This window comes from Scyliorhinus canicula, chromosome 14, assembly GCF_902713615.1.
Source record: "Scyliorhinus canicula chromosome 14, sScyCan1.1, whole genome shotgun sequence".
Lineage (NCBI taxonomy): Eukaryota > Metazoa > Chordata > Chondrichthyes > Carcharhiniformes > Scyliorhinidae > Scyliorhinus > Scyliorhinus canicula.
In genome coordinates this window covers 156,363,090-156,382,976 of record NC_052159.1, presented here as the reverse complement: position 1 = coordinate 156,382,976, position 19,887 = coordinate 156,363,090, and the positions used below count along the sequence as shown (strand labels likewise).

At 47.7% G+C, this 19,887-nt stretch overlaps 1 protein-coding gene across 5 annotated transcripts in view; it reads left to right on the top strand.

Annotated features, from left to right (window-relative positions):
• The window catches only part of nalcn (sodium leak channel, non-selective), a 259,921-nt gene that overhangs the window by 218,304 nt on the left and 21,730 nt on the right, over positions 1-19,887 (top strand). For 4 of the 5 annotated variants that reach the window (XM_038818429.1, XM_038818427.1, XM_038818428.1 and 1 more), the window contains 8 exons: positions 2,788-2,894; positions 5,576-5,650; positions 8,866-8,985; positions 13,895-13,963; positions 14,916-15,064; positions 15,733-15,826; positions 18,234-18,366; positions 19,475-19,590. In XM_038818429.1, coding sequence (XP_038674357.1) covers positions 2,788-2,894; positions 5,576-5,650; positions 8,866-8,985; positions 13,895-13,963; positions 14,916-15,064; positions 15,733-15,826; positions 18,234-18,366; positions 19,475-19,590 — 863 coding nt within the window. Of the gene's footprint in view, positions 1-2,787; positions 2,895-5,575; positions 5,651-8,865; positions 8,986-13,894; positions 13,964-14,261; positions 14,312-14,915; positions 15,065-15,732; positions 15,827-18,233; positions 18,367-19,474; positions 19,591-19,887 lie in introns of those variants that run through there. The other variant, XM_038818431.1, reaches the window with a different exon arrangement.

Below are 19,887 nucleotides of genomic sequence, written 5' to 3'. Positions count from 1 at the left end.
AACCTAGCTCTGTTATCGTACCGAGCGACCCCATTGAGCTCAGGACTGTCGCCAGCGCAAATGCTCTTCGGCAGAGACATCCGGACAACCTTACCGGCAAAGCAATTCCGAGACCCCGGCAATGCACCGGTTCTCGACGACATGCGGGCACTCCGCTTCAAACAAAAACGATACTACGATCAGCATGCGATCCCACTCAAGCCACTGACAATAGGTGACATCGTCAGAATCAGGGACCCAGAAGCCGGATGGTCTGAGTCAGCCACGGTGATCAGGCAGGAGCCACCGCGGTCCCACATTGTCAAACCGTCTGCAGGAGTACTTTTTCACCGTAACAGCCGGGATCTATCAGAGATTCGACCTACAGCGCCAGTATTTCCCACACTGGACTTGACTGAGTCCATTTGTCCACAGGACGTTCCTCGCCACACAACGCCAGACAGTACTCTTGATGACATCAAACCATCATCCCTACCACCGTTAAGACGCTTCAGCAGAAGCCGTAAGACACCAGACCAGCTAGATTTGTAACAACACTTCAACACACGCACAATACGAATATGGACATTTCTCACGATGGACTCACAACACAGTTAATTGTTTCTGTATTACTTTTATCATTTCCACAGTGTGCAGATTTGCATATTCTCACCACTTGTTATGTACAGTTTTCTTGAGGCCAGTCTAGAAAACATGTCCAATAAAAGGGGGGGGGGGGGGTAGTGATCTGTACATCTGTACATATATCTGCACATACACCTTGAACTACAGACAGATGTAACAGCCACAGCATCACTAGAGGGCAGCATCAGAGACGGGTATAAAGGGTCCAGCCCAAGGGAGGATCCGCCTTTTTCAGAAGCACAGGGCTAGTGAGCAGCAGCAGCAGACAGAGACAGCTCAGCATAGGCAGCTTACCTTCGTTTCACCGGTCATACCTCTTGACTGTATTATCTCTAGTTAAGCTCTGGAAACAGAACAAACCCACTGAATAAAGTATTTGTGTTAATTGGAAGTCAACAATCTATATTCAGACTTAGAGAATAATATAAGAATTAAGGAATGTTTGATGTTTTGAATCCAAGATGATCAAGGTTTTATAACAGAAGGAGTTTCAGTTTTATCTCTTTTTGAAGAAAGTTGAGAAATCGTTGCAAGCTTTGTTTGTTTCTGTCTGGAGTGAAAGTGAAACTGAGGCACATTTGCCAATTGATGAACAAACTAGGGGTTTTTCACAGTAACTTCATTGAAGCCTAATTGTGACAATAAGTTATTATTATTATTTGGAGCTGGAAATTAGAGCGTGCCGTGTGTACAGTTTTATTCAGTCAATGCAGTCTTGTGGTTTTTCTATCTCTTAAGCAGCCAAACTTACATTCTTCAGAGTCTGTGTTAAGGTTTACAGGTGCATCTTTTTCAAGAAGTACTTTATCATTTGTTTTAAATTCAGAAGAAGTTCCACTCGAGTGTGAAATGAGGGCCTTGGACTCATTGCTTCAGCCTAAAACTTGCATTTGATAACTTTGGTTTCCATGGGCAAAGTTCTCCGACCCCCAGCAGGGTCGGAGAATCGCCTGGGGCCGCCGAAAATCCGGCCCCCGCCGTGGCAGAGATTCTCCGCCACCCGGGAAGTGGCGGCGGCGGGAATCTTGCCACTCCGATCGGAGAGGCCCCTGCGGCGATTCTCCGGCCCGCGATGGGCCGAATTCCCGCCACTGGGAGGTCTCTCCCGCTGCTGAGGTTTGAACCACCTCTGGAACGGCGGGATCAGCGGCGCGAGCGGGCCCACGGGGTCCTGGGGGGGCGGGGGGCGATCGGACCCCGGGGGGTGCCCCACAGTGACCAGGCCCGCGATCGGGGCCCCCCGCTCAGACTCCGGGCCAGTGCCCTGGCTGCACTCTTTCTCCTTCCGCGCCGCCACGGCCTCCGCCATGGCGGAAGCGGAAGAGAAACCCACATCGCTGATGCGCCGGTGGTGATGTCAGCGGCCAGCTGCCACTGACGTCACCGCCGGCGTATGCGCCGACCGGCGAAAGCCTTTCGGCCAGCCCCGCTGCCGGGGGCGCCGGTTTTTGCGCCGGTCTTCTGGTGCCAACCGCTCCGGCGCGGGGCTGGCCCCCAAAGGTGGGGAGAATTCCCCACCTTTGGGGAGGCGCGACCCCTGAGTGGTTGGCGCCACTCCCCTACGCCGGGACCCTCTGTCACGCCGGGTAGGGGAGAATCCCGCCCCATATCGTAAAATGGATAGAAAGGCACTGGAGAGGGTGCAATAAATATTGTCAGGGACGATACCACAACTCCGAGGTTCTTCCCATCGGGAAAGGATGAGCACACTTGGTCTCTTTTCCGAAAAGAGAAGGTGAAGGAGTTTGTCGACCTAATCAGTGCCTTTAAAATATTGGAAGATTGTGCGGGAGTTGATAAGTTGAGAATGTTTCCAATTGTGAAGGTGAAAACCCATGTAAGGGAAACAATGTAAGGCGGTTACTAATAAGTCCAGTGGGAAATTCAGGAGAAGTTTCTTTCCCCAGGGAATGGTGAGAATGTGGAACCCACTCCCACAGCGAGTGTTGAGGTGAATGGAATTGATACAGTTAAGGGGAAGCTGGTTAAACACATGAGAGAGAGAGAGAGAGAGAGAGAGAATAGAAGGATAAGCTGTGAGGGTCAGATGGATGGAGATGGGCGGGAAGAAACCTAAGCTGGCAAGGACTGGTTGGGACAAATGGTGCGTTTTCTGTGCTATGCATAGGTGTAACTTTCTTTTTACCGTGTTTTATTTCCCAGACAATGGTGGCTTTCGAGCTAAAATGTATGATATAACCCAGCACCCGTTCTTCAAGAGAAGCATTGCAGTCCTCGTCCTTGCACAGTCCGTGCTGCTTTCACTGAAGGTACTTTACACTCTGGACAGGGATTTCTGATGTTTGCGTCAATGTCAGGTTGTCACACCTCTTTCAGATTGACATACATTGCGGAAAGATTATCCTGTGCCCCTTGTGTCACACTTGCCTACACATGCCTGAGCCATTAGTGTGCGTGGTCCAGACTACTGAAATACACAGGGGGAAAACAGCATGACATCTATTTGTGTTCCACACAGCCAGGTCCACTTGCGTTTGCCAACCTCCATGGCTCAGTGCGCGGCACTCTTGTCCCTCAGTCAGAAGGTTGTCGGTTCAAGTCCCCCTCCAGAGACCTGAGCGCAGAATTTATGCTGACATTCCCAATGCAGCACTATGGGACAGCTACACTGTCAGAGGTGAACAAGGTTTATCCCTCCACCTATTAGGGGAATTCTGACTTGGAAATACATCGACTTTTCCTTCATCGTTGCTGGTTTGAAATCCTGGAACTCCCTCCCGGATAGCACTGTGGCGGACAACTCCAAATTCCAGAAAGTGGTTCGCCGCCACAGACTCAAGGGGTAATTACAGATGGAGAAAAGGGGGAGGCGGTGGCAATGACATTGGACTAGTAATCCAGGTGAATTCTCTGCGGTCACAGGTTCAAATCCCATCAATTCAGTTAATAAATCTGGAATATACAAAGCTAGGCTCAGTAATGGTGACCGTGAAACTATCATTGATTGTCAGGGTCAGGTTCACTAATGGCCTATCGGGAAGGAAATCTGCCATTCTTACCTGGTCTGTCCTCCCTGTGACTCCAGACTCACAGCGATGTGACTGACTCTTAAATGCCCTCAGTTCGAGGGCAATCAGGGATGAGTGACAAATGAAATAGATAAATAAATGCTGGTCTTGCTGGAAAAGCCCACATCCATTAAAAACTAAAGAACCTACAGATTTTTTGGCCATTGCAGACTGCAGGGATAAAAGAAAATTATTGCGGGTGCTGTAATCTGAAACAAAAACAGAAAATACTGGACAATCGCAGCAGGTCTGACAGCGTCTGTGGAGAGAGAAGGGAGCTAACGTTTCGAGTCTGGGTGACTCTTTGTCAAAGCTCTTTATCTGTCTGTGGGAGCTTGCTGTGCGCAGATTGGCCTCTGTGTTCCCCACCTTAAAGCAGGGACAACACTTCAAAATTATAGACTTGTCTGTAAACGTGTTGAGACATCTGAGTTAGGCGCTATAGAAATGCAAGTCTTCCTTGCAACTCACACACAGTGAGCTTCCCCATCAGTGAATTTGAAAGTCGGGGGCCAGTGAAGCTCGTAAAATCCAGCAGGTGGCCTTCTCGCCCACGAACCATCCCCTCCCCCACCGACAAGTCTGAAATCGCATTGGGTGGGTGGGGGAGGGGGGCATCTGGTGGCCTGTGGAAGCCTTTAAGCGGCCAACTAACGGTGAGTGAAGAGCTTCATTCCACTACCATCTGCACCAGGGAGAGGCCCTTGATCATGCGGAATGCTGAGCACATTACCTGTGCAGGCTGGTGTCGGGCAGCCGTGAGGGAGAGAGCTTCCTTTGAGGTGGGGTGGGGCTGGGTTTATCAGAGGCTCCCACACCTACCCAGGATCATCCCCCCCCCCCCCCCCCCCCCCTCCGCCCCATGCCTCTTGAACTCAACTCCCCTCCACCGCACCCCTTACTGAGACCGCTGATCCCGGACTTACCTGGGCTCCTCGACGTGGTGGGACTACCTGCAGTCCCAGCAGTGGCCAACGCTCCCTGTGGGCGCTGCTGGTGCTACAGAGCTGCCAGTCAATCCGATTCGCCAGCCAGTCCCTGAGGCCCCAGAGAGGGACGGATGTCTCAGTTTAAAGCAATCTGCACTGCTGCCGCCATTAAATTGCAGTGCAGTCATCGAGATCATGAGTGGGTGGGTGGGTGGTAGGGATTCCACCTTGGGTTCCCACCCACACAGCCTTTCAAAGAACAAAGAAAAGTACAGCACAGGAACAGGCCCTTCGGCCCTCCAAGCCTGTGCCGACCATGCTGCCCGTCTAAACTAAAATCTTCTACATTTCCGGGGTCTGTATCCCTCTATTCCCATCCTATTCATGTATTTGTCAAGACCCCCCTGAAACGTCACTATCGTCCCTGCTTCCGCCACCTCCTCCGGCAGCGGGTTCCAGGCATCCACTACCCTCTGTGTAAAAAAACGTGCCTCGTACATCTTCTCTAAACCTTGCCCCTCGCACCTTAAACCTATGCCCCTAGTAATTGACCCCTCTACCCTGGGAAAAAGCCTCTGACTATCCACTCTGTCTGTGCCCCTCATAATTTTGTAGACCTCTATCAGGTCGCCCCTCAACCTCCGTCGTTCCAGTGAGAACAAACCGAGTTTATCCAACCTCTCCTCATGGCTAATGCCCTCCATACCGGGCAACATCCTGGTAAATCTCTTCTGCGCCCTCTCTAAAAGCCTCCACATCCTTCTGGTAGTGTGGCGACCAGAATTGAACACTGTACTCCAAGTGTGGCCTAACTAAGGTTCTATACAGCTGCAACATGACTTGCCAATTCTTATACTCAAACTGGGGTGGGATGGTGGTGGTGGGGGGGAATTCATCCTCATGGATATGTAATCTTGAAAATAATGTGCTGGCTTCATAAAATACCTATGAATAAATAAACGATTGATGATTTTCTTTCTGCCTGTTTTATAGTGGGACGTTGATAATCCAGTTACTGTTCCTCTGGCAACCATGTCCGTCATTTTCACCTTCATCTTCGTCCTTGAGGTAACAATACTTTTAGTTGTTTTTTTAAACACCACCTTCGCTAATAGATTGGTTAAGGTAATAGCAGTTTTTATTATTCTGTACCTCTGGTCGCCTGCCCCTGTGAAAACTACCCTGGTTGTTTTTACCGATGAGCAAGGTCATTTTTACTGACGGTAACTTTTCTTGTAACTGATACAACAGCAACAGTGGACAGACACGTGTAAAAATAAATGATGTGGCCCTATTTATTTTAGATGCAACTCTCGCCGATGTGAAGATAGATTTTCTTAATTCGTTTGTAAATAGATTGAATTTATTACTTCCACTGATGGTTTTCATTATTGCGCATATCTGTGTGCACTGGGACTAGCACAATGTCACGATGAGGACAGCTTGTGTCTGCTACATGAAATTACCTTTTAACAAGTGGAGGTATCTCGGAGGAAATGCAATAACTTTCCACTCCACCCTGAGTTCTGCTTTTTCTTTTTTGATTACTTTTTCTGCATGTTATCTACCTGTGTACAACTGTGCCTGAGGGCACACCCGGGAATGGAACTGAAATCGATTTTCCCGTTCTCCTCCGTTATTGTTGATCTTCCTGAAACGAGACTTGTGCGAGATATGTGGGGAGGGGGCCGGTCACTGGCAAAGGTACCAGCCCCCTTCTGCACTTTCCCTATGTCCATCCCGTCACATGTGACACAGGTATCAACATAAAAGGTGCAGTCTCTCTCCCTGTGTTCTATTTCAGGAAGTCAGGTGGTGAAGGATAGAACAAGAGACAATCTTTACCCACTTTTGTTTTTACAAATATTTACTTGCAGAGATGCAGATTGCAAACATGCATCTCCTCACCCAACAACCACAGTTTCAGTCTGTTGCTATTCATAGGGACACAAGTAAATCCCCAGTTAATACCCATGATCTGTATACGAATAATCACAGCTGACACCCCAATTGTAAATGAGTTGCACCTTCAGTCTTAAGGGCACACGCTGGTGTTGATGCATTTGTTGCATGAAGAACCCATTTAACTCCAAAAACTTTTTTAACAACCTCTAGCAGTAATATTGTCGTTAGTGTAGACTGATAGGAATATAGGGGTGGGATTCTCCGAAATGGAGGCAGGGTGTTCACTCCGTCGTGAACGCCGTCGCGTTTCACGACGGCGCAGAGCGGGCGCGGGCATTACCGATGGGGGCCAGCACGGCGCTGGAGTGGTTCACACCGCTCCAGCCTCTCCTCCCGGGGCCAAGTGGGTGCCGTGCCAACCCGCGCATGCGCAGTGGCGCTGCGCCAACCCGCAAACACTCAGTTGCACTCTTCCAGAAGGCTGATGGTGACGAGATCGGGAGCCATTTTACCCAGGCCCGTCAAGACTTCATTTGGCCTTGTTGTGGTCATCCCGTTTCTGTACATGGGCACTCAGATCAGCAAGAGCTTCACCTCGCTACTGGAGGCGCACCACATCTTTATCACAATCGATGATGATGATTAACTGATCATCACGGGGAGAAAGTGCAGACTCGGCACAAACAGTGACCCAAGCCAGGAATCGAACCTGGGTCACTGGAGCTGCAAGGCAACAGTGCTAACCACCGTGCCACCCCTGTGTGTGAGGAAACTGTGTGGAAAGGGAAAGTCGGCTGCATTTGTGTTTTGGTGGGTTTTGCTGAAAATAGACTGGCTCCAGCATCTTCCTTTACCAGATGGACATCCAGGACATTAACAACCAACAATATAAGAGTGGAAGTTCTTATAACTATGATTGATTGCCCACTTATTGCTGTCTGAGGCTGCCTCACCAGCTTCCCCGCTGGAGAAGTGTAGAATCACTGACAGCAACTTGCAGGTTTCCACCTAATTCTATGCATGTGTGGACTCCAGAGGTTGCTTTCAGATTCCGTGGAGGAATGCTGGCGAGCGCTGACAGCATTCCCGCAAAATCCAGGCCATTGTTTTCAGCGGAAAAATCAAGGGAAAGACAGCAAAGTTGATGTGGAAGATAACACACACAGCCATGGCGGAAGAAAAACAAGAGAGAAAGGATGATGAACAATCGAGATTCGCTACAAACGTCAGCAAATACACCCTGGAGTGTATCAAGATAATAGTCCATTAGAAGAACTAAGATTATGTCATAAAATGAGAGATAAAAACTAATACACCTTATCGGAATCACAAGAGACAGAAATTTTGCACCACTTTCTATTTCAATTGTCTTCAAGGCAAAGAGACAGATAATGATAGATTCTCATCACACAATTTGTGAAAGCCAGCTATTTGGGATTTATTACACCGACTGATGTAAAGGAATAAAACTAACACAGACCTGCACACTATCAAATGCATCAGCAATTGTAAACCCCCTTTGTATTCATGGCATGGCCTTCAATATTGATTGACCCTAATTAAAGCCAGTTAAGATCTGCCTCCTCGTGAATTCGTTTAACTTAGTTTATTATCCTCTGCTTAACTCTTGCACTCCAGCAGAGATCAGATCAAATATCCCATAACTCTCATTAATGTATGCCTTTCAAATAAACAAATAAGAGCTTATAAATAATTTCCACACTGGTGTCACCCACACTGGTCAAGTGGGAAAGTTCAATTCGATGCCTTGGCACTATTTCCTTATTGGTTGATTGCAGTTTGTAGACCACTTTCAGGGGAGTCTGAACTTTGGAGCCATCAATATTAGGCGGTCGCTCCTAATAGATCTAATCGGGAGTTCAGGAGAAATCTCATTATGCAGAGAGTGATGAAATGAAAAATGAAAATCGCTTATTGTCACGAGTAGGCTTCAAATGAAGTTACTGTGAAAAGCCCCTAGTCGCCACATTCCGGCGCCTGTCCGGGGAGGCTGGTACGGGAATCGAACCGTGCTGCTGGCCTGCTTGGTCTGCTTTAAAAGCCAGCGATTTAGCCCAGTGTGCTAAACAGCCCCCCAGCGTGAGGAACGTCCTAACACAAGGAATAGGTGAGGGAAATGCATTTAAGGAGGAGCTAAGAGCAGAAAGGAAAGGAAGAACATGTTGCCGGGGTGAGCTGAAGAGGTCTTAGTGGAGCATGAACACCATGTGAAGCACATAAACACCAATATAGATGGGCCGAATTGTCTATTTCTGCCGTGAAGGTGAGTTTTGTAAAGAAGCTTCTGAGCTCAATATGTGACTCTAATGTGTATATAGATATCTGCATGGTTAAGCAAGGTGATCTTTTTGTTTCAGGTAACTATGAAGGTTACTGCCATGTCCCCATCCGGTTTCTGGCAGAGTAGACGGAATCGTTATGACCTCCTGGTGACATCACTTGGTGTAATATGGGTCGTGTTACACTTTGCTTTACTCGTAAGTAACCTGTCAATTCGCTCATGTCTATAGCATGCTGCAAATTTAAAGGAGTAGAGACACTTGCTAACAGAGATTAGGGTTGGGTGGGCTGCTGAAATAGCCTCTCTTACAGACTTACAGCTGGCTGCCGTGCGGCACAAATTGCTGCCAGTGATTTTAAACGTAACAAAATCTACAATGTGAAGACACGATTGTGTCACTGAGCTCCTGACTGACCATAAATTTACAGCAAAGGAACAGCCCGTGAGACTTTTCTTCGCTCCGCTTGAGCCTCCTCCCACCCGACTTCATTTCACCCAATCAGCATATCTTCAAAATCGTAGCATCCCTACAGAGCACAATGAGGCTCTTCAGCCCATCGAGTCTGCACCGACCCTCCGAAAGAGCACCCTACCCAGGCCCACTCCCCCCCGCCCTATCCCCGTAACCTAGCCTGCACAGCTACACGCTGAAGGGAAATTTAGCGCGGCCAATCCACCTAACCTGCTCAACACTGTGGGTGGGAGCAAACCGGAGCACCCGGAGGAAACCCACCCAGACGGGGGGGGGGGGGGGGGGGGGGGGGGGAGTGTAAACTCCGCACAGACAGTCTCCCAAGGCCGGAATTGAACCTGGCTCCCTGGCGCCGTGAGGCAGCAGTGCTAACCACTGAGTCATTGTGCTGCCCTTTCTATTCCCTTTTGCCTCGTGTTTATCTAGTTTCACCGTAAGTATAACCGTTATATTTGCCACAACCACTCGATGTGGGAGTTCCTCCTGCTCATTGCTCTCCAGGTGAAGAAGTTTCTCCTGAATTTCCTATTGGATTTACTGGTGACTATCTTGTATGTCCCTAGTTCTGGTGTCCCCACAACTGGAAACATCTCCCCTCCATCCAGCTTATCAGACTGTGTTATCATTTCAAGGACCCCGATCGGGTACCCCTCAGCCTTCTGTTTTCTAGAGAATAGACCCCCAGTCTTGCAGAGGCTGACAATAACCTCTCGGTTGTGATGTCACCCGTGCAAATCAATCTTTTGCCGCCTTCTCCCTTCTTATAAACTGGAGACCAGAGCTGAGCAAAGTATTCGAAATGTGGCCTGTCCAAGATCCTACGCGCGTCGGACGTGCAGTTTTCCAATGAGGCGCCCACCCTCTCAAATGGACTGTTTTGAAGACAAGAAGGGGAGTTACACCCAACGTTCCAGTCAATATTCACCCCTCAACCAAACATCACAAAAAAGCAGCTTATCGGGTCATTGTCTGTGGGAGCTTGCTGTGTATAAATTGACAGCCGTGTTTCCTACACTCCAACAATGCAGACACTTTGAGATTTAAAAAAAAAATAAATTTAGAGTGCCCAATTATTTTTCCAATTAAGGGGCAGTTTAGCATGGCCAATCTACCTATCCTGCACATCTTTGGGTTGTGGGGGTGAAACACACGCAGACACGGGGAGAATGTGCAAACTCCACACAGACAGTGACCCAGGGCCGGGATTCGAACCCGGGTCCTCGGCGCCGTAGGCAGCAATGCTAACCACTGTGCCACCGTGCTGCCCCCACTTTGAGATGTTTAGTGGTTGCGAAAAGTGTTCTGTAAATGCATGAATTTCTTTTTTTAACCTATCTCTGGTTTTCAATTCTTCAATTGTAAGGACATAGGAATGGGGAACAGGTGGAGGCCTTTCAGACCGATCATGGCTGATCTGATTGTAACAATAACTCCACTTTCCTGTCCACCTCCCATCTCCAACCCTTGACTCCCTTGTTGATGTCAAATCTGTTGAACTCGTCCTTAAATGCACTCAACGATTCAGCCTCCACTGCTCCCTCTGGAAGAGAATTCCAATGACTAGGACCCTCTCGGAGAAGAAATTCCTCCTCGTCTCCTCCATCTTAAATGGGGGAGCCCATTTTGTAAAATTGTGACTGTCGAAGTATTACAAGGCTGGCACAGGAGCTCTTTGATCAAGTTTTATTGACATGTGCACATGGAGAGCAAAACCAGTGCGATGCATTGCCTTACTCTGAATTATCTTAATAAGCAGAAATATTTATAGCTTGATTTAACCAATAGAATTAACAGATACATTTTAAGCCTTTAATTGATTGTGGCATACGCCAATAATATCACAGTTAAACTTTCATTTTAGACCAATGAAAGGACAGCAATTCTAGCCAATGGAAAGCGATAGAAAACCGGGCAGTTGGACCAATGAAAGACTAGCTCTTCCCATCTCCCCTCTCGCCTCCTTAAGTTCCCTTTGACCTGAAAACAATGATAGTTTACAGTAAAAAGGTATTCCATAGACTTGCGGCATTAGTAAGAATCAGCTGTCTGCTTGGACTGCATTTTAGCTGATGTCCCCTGCACAGGAGCTGTATAATCATGACCCTTGCACAGGCTCAGTTATATTCATGGATTCCACATGACCCCTTGTCCCAGATTGCCCCACAAGAACATCCTCTCCACGTCCACCAAGTTAAGTCCCCTCAGGACCTTGTATTTTTCAATGAGATCACCTCTTATTCTTCTGAACTCCAGTGGGTACAGGCCCAACCTTGTCAACCTTTTGGGGGCCTCACGGTAGCATAGTGGTTAGCATCAATGCTTCACAGCTCCAGGGTCCCAGGTTCGATTCCCGGCTGGGTCACTGTCTGTGTGGAGTCTGCACGTCCTCCCCGTGTCTGCGTGGGTTTCCTCCGGATGCTCCGGTTTCCTCCCACAGTCCAAAGATGTGCGGGTTAGGTGGATTGGCCATGCTAAATTGCCCGTAGTGTAAGGTTAATGGGGGGATTGTTGGGTTACGGGTATACGGGTTACGTGGGTTTAAGTAGGGTGATCATTGCTCGGCACAACATCGAGGGCTGAAGGGCCTGTTCTGTGCTGTACTGTTCTATGTTCTAACCTTTCCCTGGAGGTCAACCCTTTCACCGCAGAAATCAGTCGAGCGAACCTTCTCTGAACTGTTTCCAATGCAAGTGTGTGTCTCCTTGAAGAGGGACAGCAAAACTCTACAGAGTACACGAGGTGCAGCCTCGCCAATGTTCACCTGCAGCAAGAAATTCCAACTTTTCTCCTCCATACCCCCCCCCCTCCCCTTCCCCCCCTCCCCCCCCCCCCCCTATAATAAAGGCCAACATTTCATTTGCTGTTCTAATTACTTGCAAACTTTTGGTGATTTGTGTACAAGGAATGAACCCAGTGTTCTGTTTGCTTTGTCTCCGGCCTTAACCTGCAATTACTCTACACCATCTTATACACCCACCTGCATCCGCTACTTCTCAGACATTACCCTCCCGTCTGTTCCAGTTTGTGGGACCCACTGCGTAATTATTCATTACATTCTCGATGTGAAATGAGATATAACAACAATTGTAGCCTGTCTGTGTCTAATCCAGAGAGTAATGACACAGTCTCTGACACTCGCTGTGCGGAATAGATATTTCACAGGAACTCAGTTAATTGACACTTGAACAAATATCTCTTGTCTTTCTATGCATTCTCCATGTGAAGCAAAACCAACAAAACACGAGTTATGTAAATATACTCCGGAGGCAGAGCGCGGGCCCGGAATTCAAACCAGAAGCAGAAGACTATTACGCGACTCCCTCCTAATAATAATAATAATCTTTATTGTCACAAGTAGGCTCACATTAACGCTGCAATGAAGTTACTGTGAAAAGCCCCTAGACGCCACATTCCGGCGCCTGTTCAGGTACACAGAGGGAGAATCCAGAATGTCCAGTTCACCCAACAAGCACGTCTTTCGGGACTTGTGGGAGGAAACCGGAGCGCCCGGAGGAAACCCACGCAGACACGGGGAGAACGGGGAGACAGTGACCCAAGCCGGGAATCGAATCTGGGACCCTGGCGCTGTGAAGCAACAGTGCCAACCACTATGCCACCGTGCCTCCCTCCATCATTGCCCCACACCCTCATTCTGTATGTGTGACATGTTCCCCAAATGTGTGCGTTTGTGTACCAAAGAGGAAGTCACACCTCTCGAGGAATATCGTCAAATTGGCAACCTTCGCAAACTATTCCCTGCCATTCCAGTCAATCATGGCTGATCTGTATTCTAACTTCAGCGACCCAGCTAGGTCCACAATCCTTAAACCCCTTGCCTAATAAACATCTAGCAACCTCAGTTTTGGAATCTTTAATTGACCTCCAGCTTCAACAGTTGTTTTTTTCGGCGTGGGGGTAGTTCCAGATAGCCACTCCCCCTAGATCTGAGGATCCTGAAAGGCCTGGCTCTAATTTTAAGTTTCTCCCCCACCCTTGTTCCAGACTCTTCCCCCCCCCCCCCACCCCAATCAGAGGAAACAGTTCTTCTGTATCGAACCAATCAAATGCCTTTAATCATCTCAAACGCCTCCATTAGTTCACCCGCTCATCTCTCCTCAGTGCAATCTCAGTAATCTATGCTCATAATTTCACAGCACCATTCAACTGTGACTGATGAAATTGGAAGAAGTCCGACTATTTTATTCATGATGGTAGAATTCAGACTCGAGAGCAGTGAAAACAAAACAAACTTTTAAGAGTTTTAAGATGATGAAAGGGTTTCGATTAGGTAGACATGGAGAAAACATTCTCACTCGCAGGGAAAACCATGATGAATCCAATTGGCAGTTCAGGAGAAATGGCTTTACTCGAGAGTGGTGAGATTTGTGAAACTCGCTACTGCACGGAGTAATGTGGATGCACATCAAGGGAAGCTGGAGGGAGCTTCATGCATGAGGGAGAAAGGAATGGAAGGATATGGTGATAAATCGAGATGAAGTCCAGTGGGCGAAGGTTCATATGGAGCATAATTGTGGACCAATTGGCCTGTTTCTGTGCTGGAGACCTGAGGTAAATTGCTGAGTTTGTAAACGTCCGATTAACCTAGTTCAACATGCTTATTTTTCACTTACAGAACGAATATACATACATGATGGGAGCCTGTGTCATTGTATTCAGGTTCTTCTCTATTTGTGGAAAGCACGTGAGTACACAAGCTAAATTAGCAGCAATGCAATGTACCAGAGGACGCGCAGCATTTGGTTTATGCGATGAAGTAAATGTGCAGCTGCATGTCGTCACTTACCTGTGCTCTAACTCATGCTGTGTATCGTGTTCTTGTTGTCATGTACTCAGTAAATGATGGTGTGACGTGCTTTCCATCCATTCATTGCATTCATTTGTGTTTTCATTCGCTTTGGTGTCGCTCTGGTTCCCCCTCGATCACCCACAACGAGATGTCACACTGCGGGGTTGATGTGTCCATCGTTCTCAACGATCAGACGGTGCAGAGATTTGATCACGTCAAGGAGTTGAGCCAGCCTCATTTCAGGTCCTTTTCTGAGTGAAATTTAGGTCGTCGCAGTTTTAAAAGCATTTTGACTAAAACTCTGGATTTACCTTTAAGGTTCGCTCTCTCGCTCAGAGCTTTTTCACGTTGTTGAGGCTGGCGCTGTATTTAATACATTCATTGAGTTGGGGGACGGGGTGTTCACCTTGGTAAGACTTGGGCGGCAGTGGTTAGTACTGCTCGGGTGGTTAGCGCTGCTGCCTCACGGCGCCGAGGACCCGGGTTCGATCCCGGCTCCGGGTCACTGTCCGTGTGGAGTTTGCACATTCTCCCCGTGTCTGCGTGGGTCTCCCTCACAACCCAAAGATTAGCAACGGAGGTGGATTGGCCATGCTAAATTGCCACTTAATTGAGAAAAAAAGAATTGAGTACTCTAAATTGAAAAAAATATATATTTCTAAGACTGCTGGTCAGAGAATATCTTGCCGGAAGTGCAGATATTGGTAGTTTTGAAGCCTTTATTTTTAACAAGTAGGAACTTTCACAAATACATTAATACAAATAGTTTGGTTTCCCCGCGATGCATGTTTACCTTATGTTTGGATTCAGTCAGGTGAAGTGAAAATCTTTTGTTTCTTGGTTTCAGGTAACATTGAAGATGTTGCTGCTGACTGTGGTTGTCAGTATGTACAAGAGCTTTTTTATTATAGTGGGGATGTTCCTGCTGCTTATCTGTTACGCATTTGCTGGAGTTGTTCTGTTTGGAACTGTCAAATACGGTGAAAACATTAACAGGTTTGTCATTTCATTCCCCTGTTAGACGTGGGAACTGTTTGATCAATGTCACTTCAGTCTGGTGAACTGATCATCACTTGGGCGCGCACTTCCCAAGTGGAGGTGTTCTGAGGGAGTTTGCAAAGCACACGTGGGGGATTTCATTCTGGTCCACAGGGATAGACAACAGCCCCAGAAATCTGGATCGCACTTGGCATTGTCCATAAACCACAGTTCTTGCAAAACACGCTGGTCGGGATTCTCCGACCGTTGCGATTCACTTTTCCCGCCGGCAGCGCAGCCCCACTCCCGGGTTTCCCATTGGGTGGTTTCAATGGGAAATCCCATTGGCAAGTTGGGGGGAAGATAGAATCCCGCCAGCCAGAAACACGTGGCTGGGGAAACAGAGTATCCGCCCGCTGCCTGTGACCTAACTTTCACCAAATAGTAAAGCAGTATTTACAATAGTGATGATGAAGAAATGCTGTGTAAGGACCACCTTACAGATCATTATTAGATAAGTATATTATACAGAGATATAACCGCTAAGAGCTTACTGTTGAAATTGGAACGGTTCTGCGCTGTCTGTTTTTACGAGACTGATTTCTGGATGTGGTCGGTTTCTCCGTTTATCCATTTGATCACTGCCTTAATAATTAGACAGATTTATCCTTTTGTTTCCCATGCAGACATGCAAATTTCTCCTCTGCTGGTAAAGCCATCACAGTTTTATTCCGCATTGTTACTGGGGAAGATTGGAATAAGATTATGCATGACTGCATGGTGAGTACAGTTACTGGGAAAACAGCGCTGCCATTGTCCAGCGCCAATGCAGAGGGACCTATCGGGGCAGCTGTGGCCACCGAGGATTGACAGGCCAGAATGATACTGGGCTGAAAGGGTTAAATTATGGCAGCACGGTAGCATGGTGATTAGCATAAATGCTTCACAGCTCCAGGGTCCCAGGTTCGGTTCCCGGCTGGGTCACTGTCTGTGCGGAGTCTGCACGTCCTCCCCGTGTGTGCGTGGGTTTCCTCTGGGTGCTCCGGTTTCCTCCCACAGTCCAAAGATGTGCGGGTTAGGTGGATTGGCCATACTAAATTGCCCGTAGTGTTCTAAAAAAAGTAAGGTTAGGTTGTTGGGTTAAGGGTATAGGGTGGCTACGTGGGTTTGAGTAGGGTGATCTTTGCTCGGCACAACATTGAGGGCCGAAGGGCCTGTTCTGTGCTGTACTGTTCTGTGTTCTATGGCGACAGGGTTGCACAGTTGGGCCTTGTGTTCTCTCGAGTACAGAAGATTAAGGGGTGCTTTAACTGAAGTGTTTGAGATGATTAAACAATCCAGGAGGGTAGATAGTGGGAACCTGTTTTTTCCAGTTGGGTGGGGGGGGGGGGGGGGGGGGGGGGGGTAGTCCAGGACGAGGGGGCAGAATGTTAACATTTTGAGATTAGAGCCAACCCATTCTGGAGTTATATCGAGAAGTATTTCTTCACACCTTTGGTCTCGTAGGGCATGAAGGGAATCACCACATAGCCTCCCACCTCCAATTTGCTTTTACAACTGAGCAATAAAAGTGCTGAAAGAAGAACAAAGGATCTGATTATTATTTAAATGGAGAGAGATGGCAGAAAGTTGCGGCACAGAGAGGATTGGGGGTCCTCCTGGGTGAGTCACAACAAGCTAGCATGCAAGTTCAGCGGGTAAGAGGGAAGGCAAATGGAATGCTGGTCTTTATTTGAAGGAATGGGATATAAAAATAGGGAAGTCCTGCTAAAACTATACAAACACTAGTTAGACTACACCTGGAATACTGTGAACAGTTTTGTTTCCTTATCTAAGGAAAGATATCCCAGCATTGGAGGCAGTCCAGAGAAGGTTCATTGATCCCGGGTATCGAGGGATTTTCTTATGAGGAGAGGTTGAGTGGGTTGGGCCTGTACTCATTGGGGTTTAGAAGAATGAGAGGCGACCTTATTGAGACATATCGGATTCTCAGGGGGTTTGACAGGGTTGATGCGGAGAGATTGTTTCCCCTTGTGAGAGAGTCTAGGACCAGAGGGCAGATTCTCAGAGCAAGGGGTCATCCAGTTAAGGCAGAGATTATGAGGAATTTCTTCTCTCAGAGGGGAGTGAATCTGTGGAATTCTTTACCGCAGAGAGCTGTAGAGGCCGGGTCGTTAAGTGTATTCAAGGCTGAGAGAGAGATTTTTAATCAGTAAGGGGATCGAGGGTTATGGGGACAAGGCAGGAAAGTGGAGCTGAGGATTATCACATCAGAACAGTCAGGATTCAATGAATGGCGGGGGAGATTCAATGGGCCGAGTGGCCTATTTCTGCTCCTACACCTTATGGTCTTATGGTAAAACTGTCTGCAAGAGTAACTGTAATTCCTGGAGATCCCAGCGAAACCCTGGAGCATATGGAACTCTCGTTTCAGATTTCTTTCCTTCTGGCTGTCAATTCTTTTGCTTGTTTGTTTAATTCATGCCCAGAGTTTGGGCTGTTGGTTGACTAATTGCACAACTGAACGGCTTCACTCAGCCATTTTCTTTTTAATTGACTTACGGGATGTGGGCGTTGCTGGTTAGGCCAGCATTTATTGTCCATCCATAGTAGCCCTTCAGAGGTGGTGGCGAGTTGCCTTCTTGAACCGCTGCAGTCCATGTGGTGTAGGTGCACCCACTGTGCTGTTAGGGAGAGAGTTCCAGTGTGTTGCCCCAGCGACAGTGAAGGAGCGGCCGATATATTTCCAAGTCAGGGTGGTGAGTGACTTGGAGGGGAACCTCCAGGTGGTGGGGTTCCCAGGTATCTGCTGCCCTTGTCCTTCTAGTGGTCGTGGGTTTGGAAGGTGCTGCCTAAGGGGCCTTGGTGAGTGACTGCAGTGCATCTTGTAGATGGTACACACGGCTGCCACTGTGCGTCGGTGGTGGAGGGATTTAATATTTCAGAGGGTGATTAAGGGTCAACCACATCACTGTGGATCTGGAGTCACCTGCTGGCCAGACTGCCGATTACCTTCCCTAAAGGACATTTATGAACCAGATGGGTTTTCACAACAATTGTGGCCTCCTTTCCTGGTGCTAGCTGTTTATTGTGGATTTATTGAATTAATTAACTGAAATTAAATTTGCCAGAGGCTTTTCTGGGATTTGAACCCCTATCATTACAGTCTCTTGTATCTCTTGTCCAGGTTCAGCCACCTTTCTGTACTCCTGATGATCAGAATTACTGGGAGACAGATTGCGGAAACTATGCGGGAGCCCTGATGTACTTCTGTTCTTTTTATGTCATCATTGCCTATATCATGTTGAACCTTCTCGTTGGTGAGTACAGATGCTTTTATCTTTCAAACCAGGGTGTGAAATAACTGCCCAGAATTTTCTGCGGGCGGGACATGTCACTGTGATTCCCGTTCATCCCTCCTCAGACCACAACTAACAGCACTGTGGATGTACCTACACTGCGTGGACTGCAGTGGTTCAAGGAGGCAGCTGACCACCACCTTCTCGGGGGCATTTAGGGATGGGCAATAAATGCTGGCCCAATCAGCGACGCCCACATCCCGTAAATGAATTTTTTTGAAAGCCGGAATCTTTTTTTGTGTTGTTATTTTGTTGAAAGTGCAAACTGGTAACAGCATAACAGCCCATCTGGGATCTGAGTGAACGATGGAACCAACGCTTTATCACCATGATTCCGTGATGCTATGAAATGTTCTTGACACGGAAAGCTGAAAATTCCGGATGTACACAGCAGGCCCATCAGTTACCACAAGCTGAGGAGATGGTTTAATGTTTCTGGTGTCTTCGTCAGAACAGGAAAATTGGGAGTTAAACACAAGGCTCTTTGGAACCATAATCTCTTTAGTTTAACCTTTATTGATTCACAGGGTGTGAGCTTAGAATCATTGAATCCCTACAGAGCAGAAGAAGCATTCGGTCCATCGAGTCTACGCAGATCCTTCGAAAGACCACCCTACCTAGGCCCAATCCCCCACCTAGCATTTATTGCCCATCCCCAATTGCCCTTGGAAAGGTGATGGTGGGCTGCCTTCTTGAACCGCGGCAGTCCATATGGAGTAGGTCCACCCATAGTACTGGTAGGGAAGGAGTTCCAGGATATTGACCCAGTGACAGTGAAGGAACGGTGATATATTTCCAAGTCAGGGTGGTGAGTGACTTGGAGGGGAACCTCCAGGTGGTGGGGTTCCCAGGTATCTGCTGCTCTTGTCCTCGGTGATAGAAGTCGTGGGTTTGGAAGGTGCTTTTGAGGGAGCCTTGGCTGAGTTGCTGGAGTGCATTGTGTGAACGTTGCTCTCAAGTCTGTTCCCTTTATGGCACATGGTCCTCACCTCCAAGGATTATCCCTGAGAAAAGACGTTTTATTGCAGAGTGCTGGATAATGAATATTTTCATCATTTCTTTCCACCAGCTATCATTGTAGAAAATTTCTCTTTATTTTATTCAACGGAAGAGGATCAGCTGCTGAGCTATAACGATCTTCGACATTTTCAAATAATTTGGAACATGGTTGATGACAAAAGAGAGGTGGGTGAACTTGTGGTTAAATTATTGGCTTGGTCTAATTTTGAGAGTGAAATTGTGGTGATGTGCATCACTGTAAACACACAAGGGGTTAATGTGAACACACTACACCTAGATAGACACTAGAGGGAGCACCAGAGACATAACACACAGACATTCAACCAATAGGTCAGTAAGATAGGACACAACCAATGGGCATTCACGATACACACAGAGGTGACACTACCACAGGGGGGCATTACACCAACCCATATAAAAGGACACAGCCACACATGATCTTCCTCTTTCCAGTGGTGACAC